Genomic DNA, 26,450 nt, shown 5'->3' with positions numbered 1-26,450 from the left:
TTGCAAAATTGTATAATAGAAACTAAAAAAAAGTGTTTTTTTTTCAAAATTTTTGCTCTTTTTTTGCTTATATCACGAAGAAAAAAAAACCCAGTTGTGATCAAATACCACCAAAAGAAAGCTCTATTTGTGTGAAAAAAATGATAAAAATTTTGTTTGGTTACAGTGTAGCATGACTGAGCAATTGTCATTCAAAGTGTGAGAGTGCTGAAAGCTGAAAATTGGTCTGGGAAGGAAGGGGGTCTAACTGCTCTGTATGGAAGTGGTTAAAGATTATCTGAGATTTTAGTGAATAGAGTTACAATATATTCACTTTATACACTTACTGATGCTTTGAACATGACTGAATTAATGTTACCGTTTAAGAATGCCCTTGTTGAAGCAGTGATTCCAGGGACACTGCTTTGCCCAAATCTGTTGGGGTTCTAATACCTTTGTAGATTGCTTCTTACAATAATATCAACTGAGGAATTACTTACTAGTCTGGTATGTTCATAAATAGAAGCCACATAAGGAGCTCCAATAAACTCAGGGTCCAAATCTCGTACATCTGCAACATTTACAGATACATAAGCTGTGGAGTTTTGTTGAATATAAGCACCATTAAGCTGTCCACCTCGGTCCTGTAAGTTTCAATACAAATATTATTTATTGTATTTTTATTTATTTTATATTATTTTAACACTGTAATGAAAATCACTTTAGCAATAACAAATAAAACATAATATTAGCAATAAATTTAACAAAATGTGTGTTCATCCAATCCATCTTATAGGGAACATGTCAGGTTAAAACATCTAGGAAATGCCTTTCTTCAATTCATTTTAGAGATGCCAACACCAGGGATGCCACTGACTTGGAAAGAGGGACAGAGGGACTTTGTTCCAAATCAGGGACAGTCCCTTAAAATCAGGGACAGTTGGGAGCGATGCATGGGGAGATGTTTATCTATTAGAGCAGGGGTCTCCAATCTTCTCAGTGTGTGGACCACATTGTATATTTAGAAAATATTCATGAGCTAAAAAAAAAGCTGTCACATTAATAATTCAAGTTTAAATTGATGAATAAAATGCTTCAAGAAATAACTTCACATCAGAGGTCCCCCCGATCACATCAGAAGAAGACTTGCTGCAGGCCGGCTAACCCGTTCTAAAAGGCTGGATATGGCCCACGGGCTGTAGTTTGAAGACCCCATATACTTATACACTTTAAACAAGACACCAAGAAAACCTTGCTTTATTGTTAAAAGAATGTAATTTTCTTTTAGATAGAGCAGCCTTTCTCAACCCTTGAAACAACTTTCCAGTCTCAGAGAGCCCTTACTAAAAGTTACTATATCTACACCTCATGATATCTTAGTGTGATGATCAGTGGAAAAAATGCTCCTTACATTTGTGGTCATTGGGAAGAATTATCCCCTTACAGATATCTAAAAAGAAATCTAAAAAGATCAATGGTATGTAGCACCCTCCTAGTGGGTGCTAGGAAAAGTATATAAGTGACCCTGCCTGCTTATTAGGGGGGCCTTGATTGTTCAGTTAGGCTGTCATGTGCTGTCAGGTGTGACTGTTGGGCTTGGGGAGTCTCCCCACTGTACTCAATGAGGGCTCTCATTGGGCAGTGGAGGAAACCTGACCAATAGCACACCAGGGCTTGTATCTATCCCAGAGAGGGCAGAATATGCCGCAATGCATCCTGGGATGGGGTATAAGTCTAAGGGGTGTCTTTGTCGGGAAGCAGAGTCCCAGGAGGAGGGTGACGTCTGTCTCTCCTCCTGTCAGTGAGAGGAAAGGTGTCCTGGGCGGTTGGCCTAGAGGACAGAAGGTTGAGCTGAGCTGCAGAGAGGGATCCAGTGTGCTGAGGACCGTGCAGAGCTGTTGGGGCCGGAGTTTTCAGGAAAGCAGAGTCGTGAATATTGTAAATTGCCCCGGGGACTGCCTAGGATAGGAGACCACTCCAGGAAGATCAGAGGGATCCAGGAGCCAGCTAACCAGGAGGAAGCTTAGAAAAGGGGGTGCCTGAGTCTAAGCCCTGAAGAGAAGTATAAGTGTAAAGAGGGTGCCGATGCGGGCCCTGAAGTGTTAGGAGTTGCAGGAGGGTTAAAGGACGCTGTGTAAAGGACTTTGTGTCACCGAGGAGTGTCAAAGTCAGTGCAGAGTTAACAAGACAGCAAGTCAGCGTTAACCGGCATTGACTGGCATTCAGCCGGCATCAAGTCAGCGTCATTTTTCTCAGTTGTCCCATTACACTGTGTATAGTCGAGCCAAGAGGAGTATCCCACTCATTCCCTTCTCCCATCCAAGTTCCTAAAATAAATACAAAACCCAAAGATGCTGGACTGTTTCTTGTCTCAGTGCTCACACTTGGAGAACATGCTTAAATGTGCTGTTGTTACTAGTGGTAACCCTGGCAGACCCCCATCTGGCACAATGCCTGGAAATCCTGCTACAGGTATTAGTGGGAACATATTTTATACTCATGCTTATTATAGATGAGTAAACATATGTATGCGAGTACATTACTGAACTCAAATATAACATTTTCTATTTTTGTTTTACTGCTCCATACTCATCGCTGTATTACTGATCCTTACTCAGCTGTGTGCATTGTTCCTTAGATAACAATGCATCTCATTTCAAATCAGTAAAGAAAAAAAAAAAGTGGCATTTTTTACTCCTGTGTGCAGGAGGCCTAAGAGAACTTGTTTGGTTTTGTTCTTTAGAGAAGTGTGTAAGCAAATAGTGATGGACGAACATCGGCCGGGGCGGTTCGTGAACGCTGTAACGGAACAGGGCACCCCGGACCGAGTACCTCCGTTGAAAGATGCTCCTAGTGCTTTCCGAGGGCTCCAAGCACTCCACCAGACACCGTAACCACTTCAGATCCCATGAACCGCCGCAGCTTGGTTAGGGTCTCGCAATCTCCTACCCACCCTGGACCTACGACAAGGCTCCAGGTTCCTGTGGGTGAACCTCTCTTTCCCCAGAGAGTGCAGCAGAACAAGCTCTACACAAGCTCTTAAAAGAGCTCAGTGATTCTCTAAGGGAGTATGGAGGACCATAGCAATCCCTTGCAGCATATCCCCCAATAAGAGACAGAACTCTAGATTGAGGTTGAATGAACTCAGCACAACTTTATTGAACACGACTTATATACAGTTTTCACCCACAAAGTTACCACCCAGATGGACCTTGTTGAAGACTGAACATAATATTCACCATCCAATAGGAACAGAGTTTTACACTCTCATACAGTCTACAAAATATACAATGTGAGACAATCCCCCCTCCCCCTTAGCATCTAATCAACATTCCTATAAGTTTCTCTTAAAGCACACAGACAGGTGGGCTCATTAGCACAGTTAACAATAGGTGAATGGAAAAGCTGCCTCAGACCCTATTTTAGACAAAAGCACTTCAATGATTAGCAGCCATGCTGTCTCTACCAGTTCCTGGATGCCCATATAAGGAGTGGACTTCCTGTACCTTACAGTTTACAGGAATAAAGGTTTAGCTTCCAGGATAGAGGCAAGACTCCATTAGCCCCATGACTTATCCGTCTTTAAATTCCAGTGACGGTGAGTCCCGTCACATATCTTCCCCCCAAAGGTAGACTAATCCAGGCACTAGACCTCCAATCGGTCTGTGCCTGAGTTAGTCAGGTAACATGTCCCAAAGAGTCCATCCATCATGGCAGCTTCCTTGACAAAGTTCCACATAGTTTGTAAGTTTGTCCTGGCAGGGCACATGGAGCTCTCATAGCCGATCAGTCTGTGAAAGTCTGGTTTGGGCAGGCCAGACTGGGCTTCTTGGGCACCCTGTGTCCCTCTAAGACACAGGGTGATTTAGACATAAGAGGAGCCTAGTAGGCTGAGAGAAGAACTTTCCAACCTCTCTAAGGTAGGCTGTGTTCCACAGGCCCTCCCAATGTCTGCACCCACCCAGTACCCCAAACAAATTGTCGGGAAAACAGTGTTACTCACCCAGCCAACCTCTGCCTCTCTCGCAGAACATACCCGCTGCTGGGGATAAGTGTGGACTGGCCCTTCTCCTGGAAGTCCTTTCAGGCGCTGGAGAGAAGACAGGGTGGTGGGGCTCACTTCGTCAGGCTGTTGGGGATCTGGGCCGACTGTCCAGCATCCCCGGGGTTGTACAGATAAAGACTGTAGCTTTTGCAGGTGCTGGGCAGAGGTTGGTAGCACTCTGCCCTGTTGCCAGCTCTTCTGCTGGGTTGGGGTTTGCGAATACTACCCCCAGAAACTGGTTGGGGGTCTGCTGTAGAGAGGAGGGATCGCCTACCTCCTCCTCCTGGTATTCCTGCGGGACAGGTTGGGGATCTGGACCAGCCATCCAGCATCCCTGTAGGTCTGGTGCAGAGACCGCGGTCCCATCTGTACCATTGGGGTCAGGGCTGTTGTCTCCCTGTGGTTGGGGAGAAGGATTAGTGGTCTCCTCTCCCTGGAAGGTACACTGCTGCTGGGAAGGAAGGACGACACCTTCGGCTCCCTGTAACTCCTGCTGTAGCTGGGGATCTTGGCCGGCTGCCCAGCCTCCCTGTAGGGCCGGTAGAGAGACCTTGGTCCCATCTCCACCTGCCATCGGTGGGTCTTCACAGTACCACCAGTCTGTACTGTCTCTCCAACTCAAGGGTTGTGGGTCTGGATCTGCCACCCAGGACTCTGGCTCTGCTTGCAGGGTAGATTGGGGTGGAATGGAGCAGAGCAGGCGTTGGTAGTCCTGCTCCAGTTCCCACTCCATTGTGACCAGATGAATCAGGTCTAACACCAGGTCATCTACTCTGGGGAGATCCAGTAGGGCTTCCCTGGTGTCCTGGATTTCCCAGCGCCTAAACACTGCTGGACATCCAAAGTCCCTCTCTTCAAAGGCCTCCCACAGCAAGCCCGGGCCACTATAGTCCTCACCTTCCGGCATATTGTTGTCAGCCATCCAGTGGTCGTGCCGGGTAGCGTACCACTTTAGTGCCCGGTAAGCTTCATCCAGCCACAACTCCTTCCAAATCAGGTTCCACAGCTCCGTCACCCACTCATCCAGGGGTTGCTCTCCTAGGAAAGGTAACCGCAGGGCAACGTATGCCTGGAACCGCTGTTCTTCGCTGGGAAGGTTCTCTCTCCGCCTCCACTGTGCATCGTCTAAGGCCTCATACCACATTTCCTTTCGAGTGAAATCTCTCCAGTCCAGTATGGCTTCCTCTGATACAGGCCCATCCTGTTGGACCAAGTGTTGCTGCAACCTCCAGACAAACTCCTCCTCATATGGGGACGCTGCACGGGTGTTATCTCGCTCCATAACGTTACCGGTGTCTCCGAGCTGCTTCTCCTCACACTAGGACGCCACCCCACCGCTTGCCACCAATGTAACGGAACAGGGCACCCCGGACCGGGTACCTCCGTTGAAAGATGCTCCTAGTGCTTTCCGAGGGCTCCAAGCACTCCACCAGACACCGTAACCACTTCAGATCCCATGAACCGCCGCAGCTTGGTTAGGGTCTCGCAATCTCCTACCCACCCTGGACCTACGACAAGGCTCCAGGTTCCTGTGGGTGAACCTCTCTTTCCCCAGAGAGTGCAGCAGAACAAGCTCTACACAAGCTCTTAAAAGAGCTCAGTGATTCTCTAAGGGAGTATGGAGGACCATAGCAATCCCTTGCAGCATATCCCCCAATAAGAGACAGAACTCTAGATTGAGGTTGAATGAACTCAGCACAACTTTATTGAACACGACTTATATACAGTTTTCACCCACAAAGTTACCACCCAGATGGACCTTGTTGAAGACTGAATATAATATTCACCATCCAATAGGAACAGAGTTTTACACTCTCATACAGTCTACAAAATATACAATGTGAGACAATCCCCCCTCCCTCTTAGCATCTAATCAACATTCCTATAAGTTTCTCTTAAAGCAGACAGACAGGTGGGCTCATTAGCACAGTTAACAATAGGTGAATGGAAAAGCTGCCTCAGACCCTATTTTAGACAAAAGCACTTCAATGATTAGCAGCCATGCTGTCTCTACCAGTTCCTGGATGCCCATATAAGGAGTGGACTTCCTGTACCTTACAGTTTACAGGAATAAAGGTTTAGCTTCCAGGATAGAGGCAAGACTCCATTAGCCCCATGACTTATCCGTCTTTAAATTCCAGTGACGGTGAGTCCCGTCACAAACACCAGCCGCAAATTTTCTCAAAAGTCCGCAAACCACAAGTTCGCGGCGGGCCCCCTATTGACTTTAATGGGAGGCAAACTTTAAAACCTTTAGGTCATATTTGCAGCCACGTACTAGCTGTGCACAAATAGTCCCAGCACATGGACAATGTCATAACAGAAGTATTGCAATTGAAAAAGTTGCCCTAAATTGTTTTTTTTTATTTTTTTTACTGCAAAAAATATATATTTTTTTTTTCATAAATCAGCCAGAACTGACAGCAGCCGGCAAATACATTGTCTAATACATAAAGGGTCCATTCACATTGACAGAGCGATTTGTGTGTGACTGCAGCCAATCTCTAACTGCCTCTAAAGCAACCACTGGATACCTGCCCCTATAGTAAAGAAACTGTAATAGACCCTATAACAACATTGGAACATTTTAAATGACTTTTGTGGACATTGCAAAGCGATTTCTGTGTGACTGCAGCCGATCTCTAACTGCCCCTAAAGCAACCACAGGATACCTGGCCCTATAGTACAGAGATTGTAATAGACCCTAAAACGACATTGGAGCATTTTAAATGACTTTGGTGGACATTGACAAAGCGATTTCTGTGTGACTGCAGCCGATCTCTAACTGCCCCTAAAGCAACCACAGGATACCTGGCCCTATAGTAAAGAGACTGTAATATACCCTAAAACGACATTGGAGCATTTTAAATTACTTTGGTCGACATTGACAAAGCGATTTGTGTGTGACTGCAGCCGATCTCTAACTGCCACTAAAGCAACCACAGGATACCTCTCCCTAAGCTCTAAAGATACTAGACCTATACCGAAATACCAGCCCTCAAAAGGACTTTTGTGGACATTGACAGAGCGATTTGTGACTGCAGCCAATCTCTAACTGCCCTTAAAGCAACCACTGGATACCTCTCCCTAAGCTCAAAAGATACTAGTAGACCTATACCGGAAAATACCAGCCCTGAAAAGGACTTTTGTGGATCTTCACAACGCTATATGTGTCTAGCAAACTCTCCCTGACGAGCACATCAGACCTCTCCCTACACTGGCAGAAAGCGGAATGTGAAATGGCCGCCAGATCGGGTCTATTTATAGGGTAGGGGGACTGTCCATGTGCTGGAATGTTTCAATTGACTGTCCCGTTCCACCTGACGGCTGTGTCACGGGTCAAAGTTCTCCCCAATGTAAACAAATATGGCCGCCGCGAATTACGCCATGTGTCCGAAAATTTGGCGGGTAGCGAACAAGCAAAATTCGCTGCGAACCGACCTCCAGGCGAACCGCAAGGCCATCTCTATAAGCAAAGAATGGTCAAAAACATGCTCAGAAGTTGCTGAAATTATATTAAACTCTGACACTGAATATAACAATATAGCAACTTCAACATAAAAAGTAGAAATTAAAAGCAAAAAGATGCCCATAACACACAAATGATCTTACCTTGGCTAGAATAATTAGTTGGTAAAAGGTGCTCAACTTGTTGTAGTCCAAAGTGTCATTAAGTACAATATTTCCAACTGTAGGACTCGTGTCAGCTTGTGGTTGGATGTCAAAAAGGTGGGGGCCTGGAATATTTGGTATGATCTAAAGAATCAAGGCAACAATAATTGGTACAGTCAAGCAGGGGTACTAGATAATGGCCAATGGATAAAAATGTATGTAATGTAATGTATAATCACGTCAGATACAACATTTATGGTTCCCAGGAGCAAAATAGGGGTCATTCTGAAAGCCGTTCTCTATTTGACTAGATTGTCTAAAATGCTATGACCATGTAGATAAATCGTTCTGTTATTTAGACAGTAATATCATTTAGGGAAAATTAAGGATTAAAGACTAAATGTATTATTGTTAAAGAGGAATATTGGTTTGACACATCAGGGAGAATTCGGCTGAATTTACAGCAACCTTAAGCTTGCGTCAATCTTGTCTTTACATAGTTTGGTGTTTACCGACACTACCCCTCTATTTGTTACTGCTCCTACGTAGGCTGCAGATAGGTGGGCAAAATCTGCAGTCCCTTGAAGTAAAGCAACCTACCCTTCAAATATCCTGACTACAGAAACTACTGTTCTGTAACACCATAATGGCTGCTCACATTCACATGTGCCCATTCTCATGGCGGATGGTCACATTCATATGTGCCCAAAAATTTGCATGTGATCTCTACTAAGCCCCCGTTCACACCGATGTGACTTGTCATGGGATTTGACAGGTCCAAATCTCATGACAAGTCGCACCCTATTGTTGGCAATGGAACTGTTCTTGTCATGTTACATGATACTGTTTATTATAATGTACTGTTTCTTTAATGCTCATCTTAAGTTTGTCTCTTGTGCCACTTCGTAGTTTTCATACTGGAGGTGCTCCCCTCCCCTTTTTTCTGTATCAGTCATTTTTATGCTGTACTTCAATGTGACATGTTCTCTCTCCTAACCTGTATGGAAGAATCCTTCTTTTTACCTGTTGTAACTGCACATTCTACGGATCATACGACAAATAAACATCGCCAGATCTTCTTTCATGTGAGTTGTGACTGAGTAAGCTATCTGGGAAGGTGATTTGGTATGGATAATCTCATCAGGGCAATGAGCGCAATGTGCTCCTGAAAACCACATTCATAGCCTTTGCAGCCATACCAGAATAGTAAAAGAACGTATACAGCAGCTTGTACAGAGATTGCTGTGTCACAGGACAGATCATAGTGAAGTCTAACTGTGTGTATTGTATGAGAAGTCTGCATACAACCCCAGCACAGCTTGTTACAGCTCCACACAGTATACAGACACTCTTCACTGCTACGGCCAAGCCTGTTTACTTCAGGCCATCATGAGTGGAAAGGGCTCAGTATGTGATTAAACACCATAGCATGCTCCACACGGAGAAAGCCAGGATGAGGACCCAGAGCCCAGTACATTGGCTAAACGCTCTGTGAAACCCACTTGGAAGGTTAAAGAGAACTATGAATCTATGGGAACTGAACTAGCAACCAGTTTGAAGCAGATTTGGGATAAAATCCTCACCCACATTGATGTGATTTCATGTCCCAGCCATGAGGTACTGCAACTAGAGGGCGCCATAAAGCATCTCTCTGCTTCATATGAACTGTACCAGACTACAAGCAATAAATATAAAACCTTTCTGCAAACAATGAGGAGTCCTTAGAGCAACTTAACAATGTCCAGCTTCTTAATGTGGAAAGAGAAAGCTTTATCCAGCGAACTAAAGCAAAGGCAGAAACAAAATTAATGCTGCCACAAGACACTGTATCTCACAGATCTGTATCCACCAGACATTCTAAAAGTTCCTCTAGATCCTGAAGTTCAAGGCACTCAACGCTTAGTGAACAGCTTATAAATGCCTGTGCCGAAGCAGAGGCTATCAAAGTACAGGCTGCATATGCAAAAAAGAGAGCAGACATGGAGGCTGAAGCTGCAGCAATGGAAGCTGAGGCAACATGTCAAAGGGCAGCAATGGAAGCTGAGGCAACACATCAAAGGGCAACAATGGAAGCTGAGGCAACATGTCAAAGGGCAGCAATGGAAGCTGAGGCAACACATCAAAGGGCAACAATGGAAGCTGAGGCAACATGTCAAAGGGCAGCAATGGAAGCTGAGGCAACACATCAAAGGGCAACAATGGAAGCTGAGGCAACATGTCAAAGGGCAGCAATGGAAGCCAAAGAAAAACAGCAATGCAAGCTGAGGCAGCATCTAAAGCAGCACATCAAAAGGCAACAATGGAAGCTCAGACAGCACGTAAAAGGGCAGCAATTGAAGCTCTACAGGAACAGAGCAACTACGAGGCAGCTTCAGCAAAAGTAAAGATTTTGGAACAAGCCATTTGTGCAGATGGAAATGCTAGTGAAAGAGTCAGCGTCAAGGCAGATGTGGAAGATCCTTTAGAACGCACTAAGAACTATGTTCTAAACCACAGCAGTGAACACTCAATTGCCTCCATTCTTCACGACAAAGCTAGGACTTCACCACATCACCAAGTAAAAGCTGTTCCAGCAACTTCCTACATGCAAAACCACCCCAATGCATCTCCCGACTGTCATGCTGATTCTGCATATGTCACAGAACAGCACACTAATCTGCAAGCAAGTCACAAACCTCCTGTTAACAGTACCATTCCTGACTTTAACCCACCAACTCAGCTGAATGCCCTTGCTGCACCATACCTTCCCACGTCTTTTTGCAATGATGCCATAAACAACGCAATTCCGCAACATTCAACCAGCAACCTCCTACATAAAGTCAGAGGCAACTGATAGAGCAGAAGTATATACTTCGACGTGAGCTCACCAAGTCAGGCCTAGTAAGCTTCGATGACCATCATGAGAACTACAGAAGCTGTAAATCTGCTTTCAAAACTACAATAGGTGATCTTGGTATTACTGCTGCTGTGAGGAACTGGATCTGCTGATCAGGTGGCTTGGCCCTCAATCTAAAGAACGTGTCAAGAGCCTCAGGTCAGTCTACATCGACAATCCAGCTGTGGGTCTCACCGCTGCATGGGAGCATCTAGAACAGAGTTATGGTAGTCCTGAAACCATAGGGAATGCATTGCTCAAACGATTGGAAAATTTCCCAATGATATCCGGTAAGAACAATAAAGAGTTCCAGAGACTCAGTGACCTTCTTCTCAAAGTCCAGCTTGCCAGAACCGACCCTAAACTACCTGGCCTCAGTTACTTGGACACTGCTCGAGGAGTTAACCCTATTGTTCACAAGCTTCTGTATGGCCTACGAGAAAAGTGGATCCAAATTCGGTCATCATACAAAAGGGAAAACAAGGTTTCCATTCCCCCGTTCTCCCACTTCTGCGATTTTGTCAGGAAAATTGCTGACACCAATAATGACCCTAGTTTTGCATTCAATGAGCTCAGTACTTCCTCGCTTAAAGGTAACAACCTACATATCATCTACAGGAACTGTAGAGGTCCGGTGTATGTTAAAAAGACAGACATTATTCCCACTCCCACCTCAGCTCCTGCCTCAAACAAGAGTGGCAAGATCGAAAACCCAAACCGATTATGCCCTATCCACAAGAAGCCACATCCCCTCAAAAAATGTATCGGCTTTAGGAAGAAGCCCCTACAAGAACGACAAGAACTCCTAAAGATCTTTGAGGTATGTTATAGATGCTTTGCTTCCACTGATCACTTTGCCAAGGAATGCAAAACCCCTATCAAGTGCATAGAGTGCAGTTCCGAGGACCATGTGCAAGCTCTCCATCCACTTGGGTCCAATCCTTCACAACCTGCAAACCTTTCTCCCGGGACAAATCACGGCGGGGAGAGTACAGATCAGGTGCCCAATTCCACCATGATATTTTCCTCATGCACTGAAGTGTGTGAGGAAGGCCACTGTGACAAGTCTTGTGCTATCACATTGGTCTACATTGATTTTTATTTGGATTTTAGGGTACTGTGGATGTTTGATCACTTGAAGTAGCTTTGAATCTGTGATTTTAATTGCTTGATGTGGCCATCTGGCATTTTGTTCCATGATATTTGGTTAATGCGGTTATATCCGTGAATTGAAGTTGGAGATATATTGGAGCAGCTATTTCAGTCTATTTTTTACTGAAGACAGACACAACATTGGTTTTAGGAGTTGGATTGATGTGTGCGATTTGGATTTTATGATCTTCTTACATCTTTTATTGCTTTTTAAGTAGTAGTTTTATACAATTTACCCTGATATATTTATGGAATTATTTATGGAATATTCTACATGGTGATACCCGTTTTATCCTATCATAGGAGTTCTTATTGAACGTGTGATTTTGGGTAGCTCAGCTTGAGCCCCGTTAAGATTTCTTCCCACTAGCGCCGACTCCTTTTGCATATTAACAACAAAGAGGTAATGGCACAAGGACAATGGCATCAACAAAGAGGTAATTGAGTACCTTCCCCAGCTGTAGCAATCTATGGACTAAGAAAGGCAGCCCAGTTTGGAGAAGCTGAGTATGGATCCTACGCTCGTCAATTTGTCGAAAAGGAACTTTTACGTAGACGATGGACTCAAATCCTTTCCTACTGCTAAAAAAGCAATTGATCTTCTCACCAGAACAAAGGAGATGCTATCTGTAGCAAACTTGAGACTTCACAAGATTATATCTAACAGTCAAGAGTTAATGAATGCATTTCACTCTGAGGACTATGCTGCCAGTGTGAAAGACCTTGACCTTGGGTCAGATACGTCTCCTATGCAGAGAAGTCTAGGTCTGCTGTGGAACATCAAAGAAGACACTTTCAAGTGTCTACCTGTGACAAACCTTTTACCAAGAGAGGAGTCTTGTCCATAGTGAATAGCATCTACGACCGACTGGGATTTATAGCCCCAGTCACCACCCAAGGTAAGATGCTTTTAAGACAGTTTACTACTGATGACATAGATTGGGACACTCCGTTACCTATTGAGTAACAACAAAGATGGGAGAAATTGAGAGGTTATCTGAAGCCACTAGAACAGCTCCAAATTCCACGTTGCTATGCCCAGTCTCCATTTTAGCCGCTAACCAGAGGGAAATCCATATTTTCTCAGACGCATCAGTTGATGTTATAGCTGCAGTGGCCTATTTGAAGACCTCAGGGGTTAGTGGAGACATACATTGCAATTTTGTTCTAGGTAAGGCAAAGCTAACACCAAAATCTGCACTTACCATACCTAGACTTGAACTTTGTGCAGCCGTGCTAGCAGTGGAAATAGCTGAAGTCATAAAGAGTGAAATTGACATTAAAATTGATTCCTTCACATTTTACACACACAGCATGATACCACATTCTTCACATATGGGAGGATCCTAGGAGCGAATGATTGGAATTGCTCGAAGAAATCTCGATTCCATGTTACAGGACCACAAGTCTTCATTATTGACTCATGAGACTTTGAGTACCTTTCTCTCGGAAGTATCCGCCATCATTAATGCAAGGCCTCTAGTACCAGTATCTTCTGATCCTGATTCTCCAGTGATTCTTACCCCAGCCACACTCCTTACTCAGAAGGTTGGGACTACTGTGACATCTTCTGCTGAGATCGACCGGAAGGATATCTATAGGCGTCAATGGAAACAGGTGCAACACCTAGCCAACGTGTTTTGGCACCGCTGGAGAAAGGAGTACCTGCATATCCTTCAAAGCCGTTCCAAATGGCAAACACCCAAGCCCAACCTCAAAGTAGGCGACCTTTTTCTTCTGAAAGATGGAGAAGTCTGTCGCAATGAGTGGCCTATGGGTCTTGTAACAAGCGTGATGTCCAGCGATGATGGAAAAGTTTGGAAGGTTGAGATTATGATAACCAAAGGAGGTTCCGCTCTGACTTTCTCACGACCAATCACAGAATTGGTACTTCTTCTCCCAAGTGAGTGACTTATGCAAGAGTATCGGCTGTACGTGCTATGGCGGGGAGAATACTATACTACTATAACTGTTAACTATGCCACTGTTGAAGTTCCACAGCTATAAACTGTTGACTACAGGACTTTAGCCATCTGTTTTTGCACTTTATGTTTGGTTGTTCATTTACTGCATACCTTCTTGTTTTGTAGGCATCTCTTATTTATGGTTTACTCACCAGTATTATTTTCAAATGTCTTCTTCACTTACAGGTTCAAGTTGGACTTTTGACATTTGGACTTATGTTTATATATATAATAGGCTTTGAAATCTAGATTTCAGGCAGGGAGTGTCATGTTACATGATACTGTTTATTATAATGTACTGTTTCTTTAATGCTCATCTTAAGTTTGTCTCTTGTGCCACTCCGTAGTTTGCATACTGAATGTACTCCCCTCCCCTTTTTTCTGAATTAGTAATTTTTATGCTGTACTTCAATGTCACATGTTCTCTCTCCTAACCTGTATGGAAGAATCGTTCTTTTACCTGTTGTAACTGCACATTCTATGGATCATACGACGAATAAACATTGCCAGATCTTCTTTCATGTGAGTTGTGACTGAGTAAGCTATCTGGGAAGGTGATTTGGTATGGATAATCTCATCAGGGCTATTTATGCCATGTGCTCCTTAAAACCACATTCATAGCCTTTGCAGCCGGTCCAGAATAGTTCTGATGGGTGTGACGCCAACTTTTCAGTGGTGCACCGATTTGAAAAAAGGTCCTGCACTATTTTTGGTAACTTCGGTGTGAGTGACTTACATAGACATCAGTGCATGAAGTCGCACAGATATCAGCCAAGTCGCACCTTAAGTTGCACTGACATTCGGCTTTGAAATCATGTGATTTCAAGTGAAGTTGCACAATTTCAAAGCCGCATTCAGTGTGAGCGGTGGCTAAAGGGAGAATAAGCCAATCTAAACTCATCAATCTGCACACATGTTGCCATGTGAGTAATATACCTTTAAGTCTGACAACCCTATTTAATTTTGGCTGCTTGCTGGAAATCTTACCCTACATTCACACCTATGCACTTTTTTTTGCTTTTTCTGTTTTGCAGAAGCGCACTACAGTATATTTAACATTGTTTCCTATGGTACTCGTTCACAACTATGCATTTTTCAGCCCGTGCACTTTTTTTCCCGCAGCAGATTGAGTTTTGCGTGTCATAGACAGAAGGGGGATTTTGTTTGATGCCTCAAGTCAAAGAGGTGGGACTTTTACGGGCAAGTGAGTTTATACACAAATGTAAAAAAAATAGTCAAAATTTATTGATACAATATTGGTTACAATAATGCATATATATCCAGTGCATATGTGTTTGGGTTATAGACCCAAGTGGTGTTTAAAAGAAAGGAAAGTTTTGGAGAATATCCGTGACATAAGTGAAAAGGTGACTTTTATTTTTGGACGTTGCTCTCTGTTTTTTCCAGGCGTGTTGCTTGGAAAAGGTTCACAGAGATCCAACTGTAAGTCCAAAGCGCATTTTCCGACGCGTTTCAGCTACTGGGTAGCCTTTTTCAAGGACTTTGGGTTATCACTAATTCTGTAAAGATAGTGATAATTGTTGTTTAGGTCTTTTTTGTATTTTAATAAGGTATTTTTGCTTAGTATTTGTTAATTAATATATACATACTTTCTCTGTCTATTTTTGTGAGCCTCCTTTTTTCTGGACGAATTCGCAGCGGGAACCACTATGGTGCAGTCTGAGGAGTATATACATATATATGTGTTATATATTAGTATATATTGTGTTGTATAGGTTTGGAGGTAAGTATCTAAGGGCTTACTGTATTGCTGTCTTCCAATTTTTGAAGTTATATATTCCCCCCATAGGAATAAAACAAAATAAAACTCCCCCCTCACTCTCTCCCTCCCTCTTACCTTCTCCCCTTGTTCCCTCTTCTTTCCCTCTCCCTTCCCAGAATATACCCCAAGCCTGATCGCCCCCATATAAACCAGAGAAACACACCTTTGAAACTGCTGTTAAAACTAAGTTTTTTTCATTTATTTTATTCATCCCATTATTTGTGTATATATTACTTATTATATGATATAAAATGTTTGATTTCCTTTAAATATATGATCACTCTGTGTTATTGCTTGAGCCTCATGCCAGCCTGGACAAAGTCGCACCCGGCACGGTAAACCCCTGGACAACCAGGGGTTAAGATGGAACATCGGGACATACCATCTCCCCCATCAAGATCCCCCTCCCGGAGATCTTGGTTCCTCCTCTCCGTGTCGGCGGCCAATACGCAATGACGGACCACGGGATGCGCGCGCACCTTCGGGCGCATGCGCAGTAACCCGGATCGCGTCAATTGCGTAACAAGCCGAGTACGTGCGGGACCCACTGCGCCTGCGCGACAGGCTTTATAAGGCCGGGGAACCAACGTCTCTCCACGATTCCCTCACACTGAAGGGACTGGAGAGACTGAACGGCAGCACGAGGAAACAACCACTAAACAGTAAGTCCTTAAGGATGACCCCTCATCCACTGGAAATACCACAAGTCACCTAAATAACCTTAAATAATAAAACCAGCACTTTTTAGCTCACTGGACTCCATGTATATATTTGTTCACTAACAGAAAACTTACTAAGACTGAATAATTGTGATCACTACACACCAATCAATGATTGTGCGGGAGGAAAAAGGTTTCCCTGATTACACACCTGCCATATAAGAGTAAGTGTATACACCCAAGGCTCACACCGGTATGTGCGTGCATATATGTGCATGCATGCATGTATGCACATATATGCACATATTAATATACATGTGTAGAGACTGTACAAACACCCTAACAAAAGACCTGGAATATCTTTCAGAAAAACCTAATACTATACTCATAAGAAAAAACCTCAAAAAACCAACAACTAAAAGGGGAACAGGTCACTTCCATTGTAAGTACCCCACCTAAGAAACTAACTCAAAACCTATTCCGCTACCGCACAATCATTTAATACTACATATATGTATTCCCAGATCTATTCATCATAAGAATAGGATACCACCTCCTACACTCTAACTTCAAAAATTGGAAGACAACGATACAGTAAGTCCTTAGATACTTACCTCCAAACCTATACAACACAATATATACTAATATATAACACATATATATGTATATACTCCTCAGACTGCACCATAGTGGTTCCCGCTGCGAATTCGTCCAGAAAAAAGGAGGCTCACAGAAATAGACAGAGAAAGTATGTATATATTAATTAACAAATACTAAGCAAAAATACCTTATTAAAATACAAAAAAGACCTAAACAACAATTATCACTATCTTTACAGAATTAGTGATAACCCAAAGTCCTTGAAAAAGGCTACCCAGTAGCCGAAACGCGTCGGAAAATGCGCTTTGGACTTACAGTTGGATCTCTGTGAACCTTTTCCAAGCAACACGCCTGGAAAAAACAGAGAGCAACGTCCAAAAATAAAAGTCACCTTTTCACTTATGTCACGGATATTCTCCAAAACTTTCCTTTCTTTTAAACACCACTTGGGTCTATAACCCAAACACATATGCACTGGATATATATGCATTATTGTAACCAATATTGTATCAATAAATTTTGACTATTTTTTTTACATTTGTGTATAAACTCACTTGCCCGTAAAAGTCCCACCTCTTTGACTTGAGGCATCAAACAAAATCCCCCTTCTAGATATATAGGGACGGAGGCAAAAAACTACTACTCTGCTACAGGATCAAAACAAACCCCTGCGTGTCATAGACTTCAATGGAGTCGCACGAGAAACATACAAATGCGTATTTTTATGTGTTTTCGGGTTTTCTTTTTTACACTTTAAAAACACTGTAAATAGCTGGTTGCTAAGGAGCGGGCCGGGAACCGGCTTCCACATCCTTACCAACTGACAGCTGAATTGTAGAAAAAAAAATTGCTGGCTAAAAATTTGAGAAAAAAATCCCATGGGGCCCCCTCCAAATCCATACCAGACCCAGCATGCACCAGTCGAGGATGTCACAAAGGGTTGGGGCCACCAGGTGACATCACAGAGTGACCCTGCCCCTTAGCTATTCAAGAACTGTCAGATGGAGGAGTGGACAGTCGGCGGTTAGCCTTCGACGAGTGTGGAGCCCTTTCTTTTTTTGGGTTCGGCGGTGCAGCGGGCGTCGTGATTGACATTCGATCTACATCAGGGCACATTATTTTATTATTTTAATAAAGGAATTGTCAAAAATTGTGACCTGTCTTGCCGAGTTAACCCTTTTACAGTGTTAGTTCATACCCCATAGTGCAATTACAGGCCCAGGCAGGGCTGCTGTTAGAGATCACGGGGCCCCATATAGCCTACCTCTTCAGCGCTGTCATTGCACTCACAGGTGGGTTTCCATACCCCCTGGGCCAGATAATCATGAAAATGAATGCAGCCATCACATCTAATAATCAGTCAACTGTGATAGATTACACGTTTTTAATTTAATACTGCTTTATAGTTGGGTCTGCACAGAAAGAAATTTGGGTGATGGCGACATTTTGACAGGTTTGCGATCTTTAAATTAGCAATCTATAGATTACTATAGCAAATATCTATTGCTGCAGATGTGAAACAAGACTTAGGCTGGCCATACATGGTTCAAATCTTAGCTGGTTCAGACAGGTTGAATGTACCAAGTTGATCGATCAACTTGAGCACAACCAGTCTGCAGGATTCTCTTGTGATTATCGCCAGTGGCTGCTATAGCTGCTAGCAATAATTACTGTCTTCTTCCGGTGGCGGTGGCTTCCCCTGCCCTCCACCAATGTCTCCCCGTCAACACTGTCTGTGTTGATGTTGGAATCATGTGAATTTCTTTACGCACTGTGTATGGTCAGCCTTAGTTGCATCAGCTCTGCCCTTCCACGATGTGAAAGCATTTTTTTTGTACAGTGTGCTGTAGCTAGATTAGCAGCCCATAAGCTGATCTACTTGGTTCCTAGGTTTAGTAATGGTCGAGGGCTGTAACTGACAGCTGGCAGTTTTAGCACTAAAAGATTTTAGGGCCTCTGGTACTCAGCATGCAGTGGACCAGATCCGATTTGAGCTTGAGTGGGTCACATGTTAGGCAACAGTGTTTAAAAATATTTCTCCACCCTATTTAGGCTAAAAATGTCTAGACACTTACAAATGTTGATCAGCTATACTTAGAACATACAGTGCTAGATAACAAATAGACACAACCTAACAATGATTGAATATGACAGAATAAGACAGAATAAGACAGGTTATTATTTTATTTTACATTTTACATGTTTTAATCATTCTGTTCAGGTTTCTATTAGGCAAAATAATAAAGATGTAATTTATTCTAATAAAAATTCAATACATACCTGAATAATCTCAAATGAAACTGGTGCTTGTCCATCATCATCATAATCTTTTGCTGTAACACTGAAAATGATAGTTCCTATTGCAGTGCTCTACAAGTTGGTAAAAATAGACAGAAAAAAAGACAGAAAATAGTTTAGCAAGTTGTTTTAGTTATCTAAAGTGTAACTGCTATCATATTAGAATAATGGTATTAATGACTAGAAAGACAAAATTAATCAAAAGAGGGCACCATCATTCGAGAATTTATGTAATAGTAAAACAAAGCACTGAGAAATGAGCATGGCTCAACATGAGCCTGAAATTGTAATAATGTTATCATGATGTGTTCTGTTCTTTGTTTGCTATATGTTTTTACTAAGTGGCAGTGGCGGCTGGTGCTCAAAATTTTTGGGGGGGGTGCAAAAAGAAAAATGTAATAGGTATTGCTTCCCGGCAAAAAACGCGGTAAAAAATTGCGTGACTTTGAGGTCCCCTGCCAGCACAAATCCCCCTAATCCCTCCACAAACCCCTGCCAGTTAACTTCCCCACTGGCATGAATGGATGGATGGAGACATGGATGGATGGAGACATGGATAGATGGATGGAGACATAGATAGATGGAGACATGGATGGATGGAGACATGGATGGATGGATGGAGACATGGATGGATGGAGACATGGATAGATGGATGGAGACATGGATGGATGAATCTAGAAATGGATGGAGACATGGATTGATGGATAGAGACATGGATGGATGGATATATGAATAGATGGATGGGGGCATGGATGGATGGATGAAGACATGGATAGATGGATGAAGACATGGATAGATGGATGGAGACATGGGTGGATGAATGGAGACATGGATGGATGAAGACATAGATGGATGGAGACATGGATGGATGGAGACATGGATGGATGGAGACATGGATAGATGGATGGAGACATGGATAGATGGATAGAGACATGGATAGATGGATGGAGACATGCATGGATGGATGGAGACATGGACGGATGGATGGAGACATGGATGGATGAAGACATAGATAAATGGAGACATGGATGGATGGATGGAGACATGGAGGGATGGATACATGGATGAATGGATGGAGACATAGATAGATGGAGACATGGATGGATACATGGATGGATGGATGGATGGATGGATGGATGGATGGATGGATGGAGACATATATAAATGGAGACCTGGATGGATGGAGACATGGTTGGATGGATACATGGATGGACACATGGATGGATGGACACATAGATAGAGGGAGACATAGATAGATGGAGACATGGATGGATGGAGACATGGATGGATGCATAGATGGATGGAGACATGGATGGATGGATGGAGACATGGATTGATGGAGACATGGATGGAGACATGGATGGATGAAGACATAGATAAATGGAGACCTGGATGGAAGGAGACATGGATGGATGGAGACATGGATGGATAGATACATGGATGGATGGACACATGGATGGATGGAGACATAGATAGATGGATGGATGGATGGATGCATGGATGGATGGATGGATGGAGACATGGATGGATGGAGACATGGATGGATGGATGGAGACATGGATAAATGGAGACATGGATGGAAGGAGACCTGGATGGATGGAGACATGGATGGATGGACACATGGATGGATGGATGGATGGAGACATGGATGGGTGGATACATGGATTGATGGACACATGGATGTGTAAGGTTTTGCACTTGGGGACTAGAAACATTAAAGCACAATACACGTTAGGAGGGGAACCCTTGGGGGAATCAAAAATGGAGAAGGATCTGGGAGTCTTGGGAAGGGATGTGTTGGAGCTGGAGAGAGTACAGAGAAGGGCAACTAAACTAATTAGGGGACTGGAGGACATTTATTATGAAGAGCGTCTCCAATCGCTTGATTTATTCTCCCTGGAGAAGAGACGCCTGAGGGGGGACATGATAGCAATTTTTAAATATCTCAATGGGGATCTCAGCTTAGAAAAAAAGCTGTTCAGTCGAAGGGATTGCATGAGGACTCGGGGGCACACAATGCGATTAGAGGAGAAGCGTTTTAACCTCAGGCAACGTGGGGGGTTCTTTACTGCTAGGGCTACAAGATTGTGGAATTCTCTACCACAAGATGTGGTTTCTGCAGGTAGTATGGTGGCTTTCAAAAGACTATTAGACGTACATCTCAAGGAACAGAACATTCAGGGGTATGTGAGATGATTACAGCCACACACACCTACACAGGTTGAACTGGATGGACTATTGTCTTTATTCAACCTCACCTACTATGTAACTATGAAACTATGTAACTATGGATGGATGGACACATGGATGGATGGAGACATGGATAGATGGACACATGGATGGATGGATGGATAGAGACATGGATAGATGGAGACAAAGATAGATGGAGACATGGATGGATGAAGACATAGATAAATGGAGACGTGGATGGATGGAGACATGGATGGATGGAGACATCAATGGATGGACACATGGATGGATGGATGTAGACATGGATAGATAGAGACATAGATAGATGGAGACATGGATGGATACATGGATGGAGACATGGATGGGTGGACACATGGATGAATGGAGACATGGATGGATGGATGGATGGATGGATGGATGGATGGAGACAGATAGATGGAGACATGGATAGATGGAGACATGGATGGATGGAGACATGGATGGATGGACACATGGATGGATGGAGACATGGATGGAGACAGATAGATGGAGACATAGATAGATGGAGACATGGATGGATACATGGTTTTGAAGAGCCGACGGTCAGCGCTCTTGGCAGAGCTAAGATCAGAGCACACACAGGACAGCACAGTAGCACACTGAGACATGCAGCCTGCAGGGGGACTCGGAGAGAACGGGAGGCTGTGGATCGGCTGCAGAGGGAGAGAGCTGCTTGTCAGCTGCCGGCCCCACTGACTGTTAAAATGAAGCAGCATGCACGGGGAAAAGCAACGATGAATGTTTTATGGAGTTGGCTGGATCAGGGATTGAGAGGTGATGTTTTGGGATCATGTGGTTTCACTTACCTGCTGCGGCTGGCACTCGACTCTGTCTGTGAGACGTCCACGGTGCTCCTCCTCGCTCTAAAGTCTGACGGCGGGCGGGAACCAAGTGAGTCAGAGTGACTGACGCATGCACCGCCCCCACCACGAAGTCAGACGGGATGTCCTGAATGATTGGTCCAGGCTGGAGTCTGGACGAATCACAGTACTAGCATGTAGAAGTGGGGAGTGTCGGGGCGCATTGCTCTGCGCCCCGATGACACCCAGAAGGCCGCCAATCGGCGCCTCTGCTCTCTCCACATGGGATGCCAAACCCCATCCCCCCATAGACTTCAATAGGTCCGGCGCCCTAGTTGGCTTTAAAAGGTATTTTTTTTTCTTTGAAGATGCTGATTGGGGGGGGGGGGCGACGCCCCTGCGCCCCCTATTGACCGGCCGCCACTGCTAAGTGGTATGCTGCATTAGTACGGGAAAGTCTGAGGAGCCTGGGGGCAACTGTGTACCTGAGGTCTCACTGAGTTGTGCAGCGCAGAGTGGTTTGTAACCCTCCCACTAATCCTGTGGTTCAGCAGTTGAGCGATGATGGAGAGGCCCCTCATGGATCCATGGCTTAAGCTCCAGCAAACCTGTTCTGTACTGCTACAGCTGCAGATGATGATCGGCAAACCAGCTCTGTCTGGCTGTGGATGCAGATAATGACTGACTGGCCCGTTTTGTAAGGCTTTGAATGCAGGCAACTAGGCCACTTTGGCAGGTGAGTGCCCTGTGGCTCAGCACTCTTACTGGATGTCTGGACGCTCCCTTCCCCTGTCTGATGCCAAGTCCTTAACTTTTCCCTGAGAGAGAGTAAACAAAATTCCCTTATCTCCTCCTTGAGTCCGAAAGTCTTTTGGGAACTGTAGTTCTGCAGCCATTCCACACAGTGTAGCAGTATCTCCAGACCCCTGAAGAAGCCACGTGACGCGGAAGTGGCGTAACGCGTAGGGACGTTCGGACCGGAAGTGACGCACATCGCGGAAGTGAGGACTGCGATCCCACTCCGACGCTATCCTTTTGCGCTTTGTTTACTCAACAAATAAGAGTGGTTTTTATATATATTTTAATAAAGTACCCGTTATCCATACATACTTGCACTATCTTGAGTATTCTGCTTTGAGATCCATTGTGACCGTGGGGATTCTGGAGAGGGAGAGGGAGCCAAGTCACCCGCAGCAGCTCAGATATCTGACCCCAGTGGAGCACGTTATAAGATTGGAGAGGAGCCCCCTGGATTATTGATAAGGCTTTTATCCTTAGTCTTTAAGGTGAGAGGCTAGAACACCTAGAGGGGATAAGGAGAAGCACCCCACCACTTTCAGCACGGTGTTTGGTGAAGGAGTAGCACCTGTGGATATACTTTACCCACCTGAACACTTACCTTAATTATTTGGACTTTATTTCACTCAGACCGTTATATTTTTTGTGAAGCACAGAGGACACTTTGATATATTTATATATGCACCTGAGCACTTTATTTGTCACTAGAGCATCATCAGCACATTAAGTGGTTTTTTAGAGTACTGCACTAATATTTTAAAATTGTTTATTATGAATATGGATTTATCTTATATGGTTTAGTTCCCTTCTATATTTATTGTGACAGGCACACACACCAGATACAGTTTATTTATTTATTTAATTATTTATTTATTATTGTTTATCAACCCAGAAGCGCAGTACCCCCCACCTGTTTATATAAAAATTAACATGTTATTAGATTTTTACTCCAGGAGTATAAAAAGCGTTTAGAAATTCTAGATAAATGCTTAAATAATGTATTACAATTTAACTAAACTCATTCGATTTTAGTCGACTAAAAAATATACTGGAAATTTTAGTTGACTAAAATACGACTAAAACTAAAACAATTCAGATGACTAAAATGCGACTAAAACTAAAATGGCAGTTTAGACTAAAACTAAATCAAAATGTGACATCAAAATTAACACTGGTTATATATCACAACGGCTAAATCTGTGTCTGTAGTGCATGTCCAAACCTTAACACCATAAATATTAACATGTTATTAGATTTTTACTCCAGGAGTATAAATAGTGTTTAGAAATTCTAGAGAAATGCTTAAATAATGTATTACAATTTAACTAAACTTATTGGATTTTAGTCGACTAAAAAATATACTGGAAATTTTAGTTGACTAAAATACGACTAAAATGAAAACAATTCAGATGACTAACATACGACTGAAACTAAAATGGCATTTCAAAAGACTATGACTAAATCAGAATCGAAATTTGTCATCAAAATTAGAAAAAAGGAAAAAAGGAATGTATACCAGCGCTATGGAGTTTTCCGTATACTGAATCAGGCTTAAAAGGTTTAAAAAGGTGGTGTAAGCTGCCTCCAACCTACCTCTGAGGTAGTAAAATAGAAAGAATTGCAAAAATGTTGGGACCGGCGCTACCACTTATAAAACGTGCATGTGCAAAATAGAAAGTGCATATAGTGCTAAAGGTGCACGCAATGAATATAAATATATATATATAAAGTGCTACGTGCTGTTTATGGGCTGTGCCTTGTATACCATACTGTAAACATCATATGTTATGCATATACTTATACAATGTCCCAGCTTAACAATGTAGACAGGGAAGGGGAAGCAGAAGAATCTGCAGCTACTGTACATGTAACAGCCGGCTACAGTAATAATTAAATTAATGTTTTATATCTTTTACCTCCTATTACTTGTAACATTATTTCTACTAGAGGACAGAAGCCAAGATCTCTAATTTATAAAGCATAATTTAGAATACCTCATTGACTGTGGTAGAATAAGGTGTGCCTTCAAATATCGGTGCATTATCATTGCAATCAGTCACAGTTACAAATAAGGTCCTGGTAGTCTATGAAGAGAGGAGATGAAAGAGAACATTTACCAGTACAGATAAAAGCCCCACATTGCAATGCATTGCCCAGTATTCTTCGCTCTGCATTTCACCCACCATAGTAATGACTAGAAAAAAAATTTATACATGCAAGTGCAAAAGAGAGCTACAGTTACTGTAAGATTTGTGATCCCGTTTATAGAATCAACATTTAAAAAGTTATTTATTTTTTGTGTTGAAGCCTGCATTCACACCGGAGCAGAGCGTAAGCAGAGCACATTCCTTGTAATTCAGAAGCACTTTTCATTCCTGCCATTTTCCAGGCAACTTATAGCTTTTTGAGATGGGAATGAGGGACACCTATTAGCAAAAGTATGTAGGCATAGAACACACCCCCTGCCACACCCCCTTAAAGGAAAATTAAACAAAACAATTATTAATTAAACCCACAAGTTTTTTTTTGTTTTTTTAACCACTGCTATTCCTTTATATTGTCTTTTGAAATTTACAAATGCAGCAAATTAGAAACTGGATGAAAGATTTAGCACCGGAAAACACTTTTTGAAAGATGAAAAGTGTGTTTTATATACAACTATATAGATCGGACCAAAATGAGGGACAATTGAGGAGGACAGAGGGACTTTGTTCCAAACAGGGACAGTCTCTCAAAATCAAGGACAGTTGGGAGCCATTCCAGATGGTTTACAAGTGTATCAAGTTTTGGGAGTTTGTTTCCTGGGCTGGGCAAGGGAAAGAGAGAAGTGCTATAGCAGGTAAAAGTTGTTCAGGTGTAAGAACGCACGCGCATCATAGGTTGAACTGGATGGACTGATGTCTTTTTTCAGCCTCACAAACTATGTAACTATGTAAAAGACTTGTGTATCCCATGTTTACAGGTCTATGGTACCAAAAATGCCTGAATACACTCAAAAAAGCTCATTTGCTCTTTTTTGCGCATAGAATGTAGGGCAACTAAGTGTACAAGTATGAACAGGGACAATTTGAAATAATGGGATTCTGCATGTTGAGCATAGTCAAGCGTAGGGAAAGGAGCAGAAAAACAAGTGGGAATGGGGGCCTAAACAGGGATGGGCATGCTGTTGTCATGGGAGGAGGTGTCATCAAGGCCACCATTGAAAAGCATGAAAAGATTCTCTAAGAGTAGTACTGACTGTACACTTACCTCTGCAGAGACACACACTGAAAAAATGGAACTCCAGTCACTTTTTTTTTTTTTTTTATAGAGTGGAAAAGGGTTAGAACCCCTTTCCTGGCTGTAAATATTAAATGATAGTCAGGGGTTTGAAACCATACCAAATACAATAAGGTCTTTTTAAAAATTACTCATACACACTTGGGCCCTGCAAGGATCTCCAATGACTGTGCGCTTAGAAAAGAAAGACTAAGCATTTTTACACCAAAATGGAGCTCTGTTCTCTTCACTGTACACTGCTGCTACAGGTGTGATATACAGTACATGTGACATAACCCTACTAAGCAATGCCTGTATAGAGGCCAATAAAACTGCGGAAGCTTACTGTTTGAGTTCCATCAGACACTGTCAAAGTTATTAAAAGTGAGGTTTTGACC

The 26,450-nt window shown here is 43.1% G+C and overlaps 1 protein-coding gene across 1 annotated transcript in view; it reads right to left on the bottom strand.

Annotated features, from left to right (window-relative positions):
* The window catches only part of CDHR2 (cadherin related family member 2), a gene marked incomplete at its 5' end in the record, with an annotated part of 172,541 nt that extends 147,561 nt beyond the window's left edge, over nt 1–24,980 (bottom strand). Inside the window, 5 exons of the mRNA XM_082253570.1 lie at nt 480–623; nt 7,637–7,780; nt 18,950–19,039; nt 24,789–24,878; nt 24,948–24,980. Coding sequence (XP_082109696.1) covers nt 480–623; nt 7,637–7,780; nt 18,950–19,039; nt 24,789–24,878; nt 24,948–24,980 — 501 coding nt within the window. The remainder of the gene's footprint in view (nt 1–479; nt 624–7,636; nt 7,781–18,949; nt 19,040–24,788; nt 24,879–24,947) is intronic.
* Nucleotides 24,981–26,450: the final 1,470 nt, after the last annotated feature.

This window comes from Pelophylax lessonae, assembly GCF_965119305.1.
Source record: "Pelophylax lessonae genome assembly, chromosome: 4".
Classification (NCBI taxonomy): Eukaryota; Metazoa; Chordata; class Amphibia; order Anura; family Ranidae; genus Pelophylax; species Pelophylax lessonae.
The sequence above is the reverse complement of the archived record's forward strand: the minus strand, read 5'-3'. Positions and strand labels throughout refer to the sequence as shown.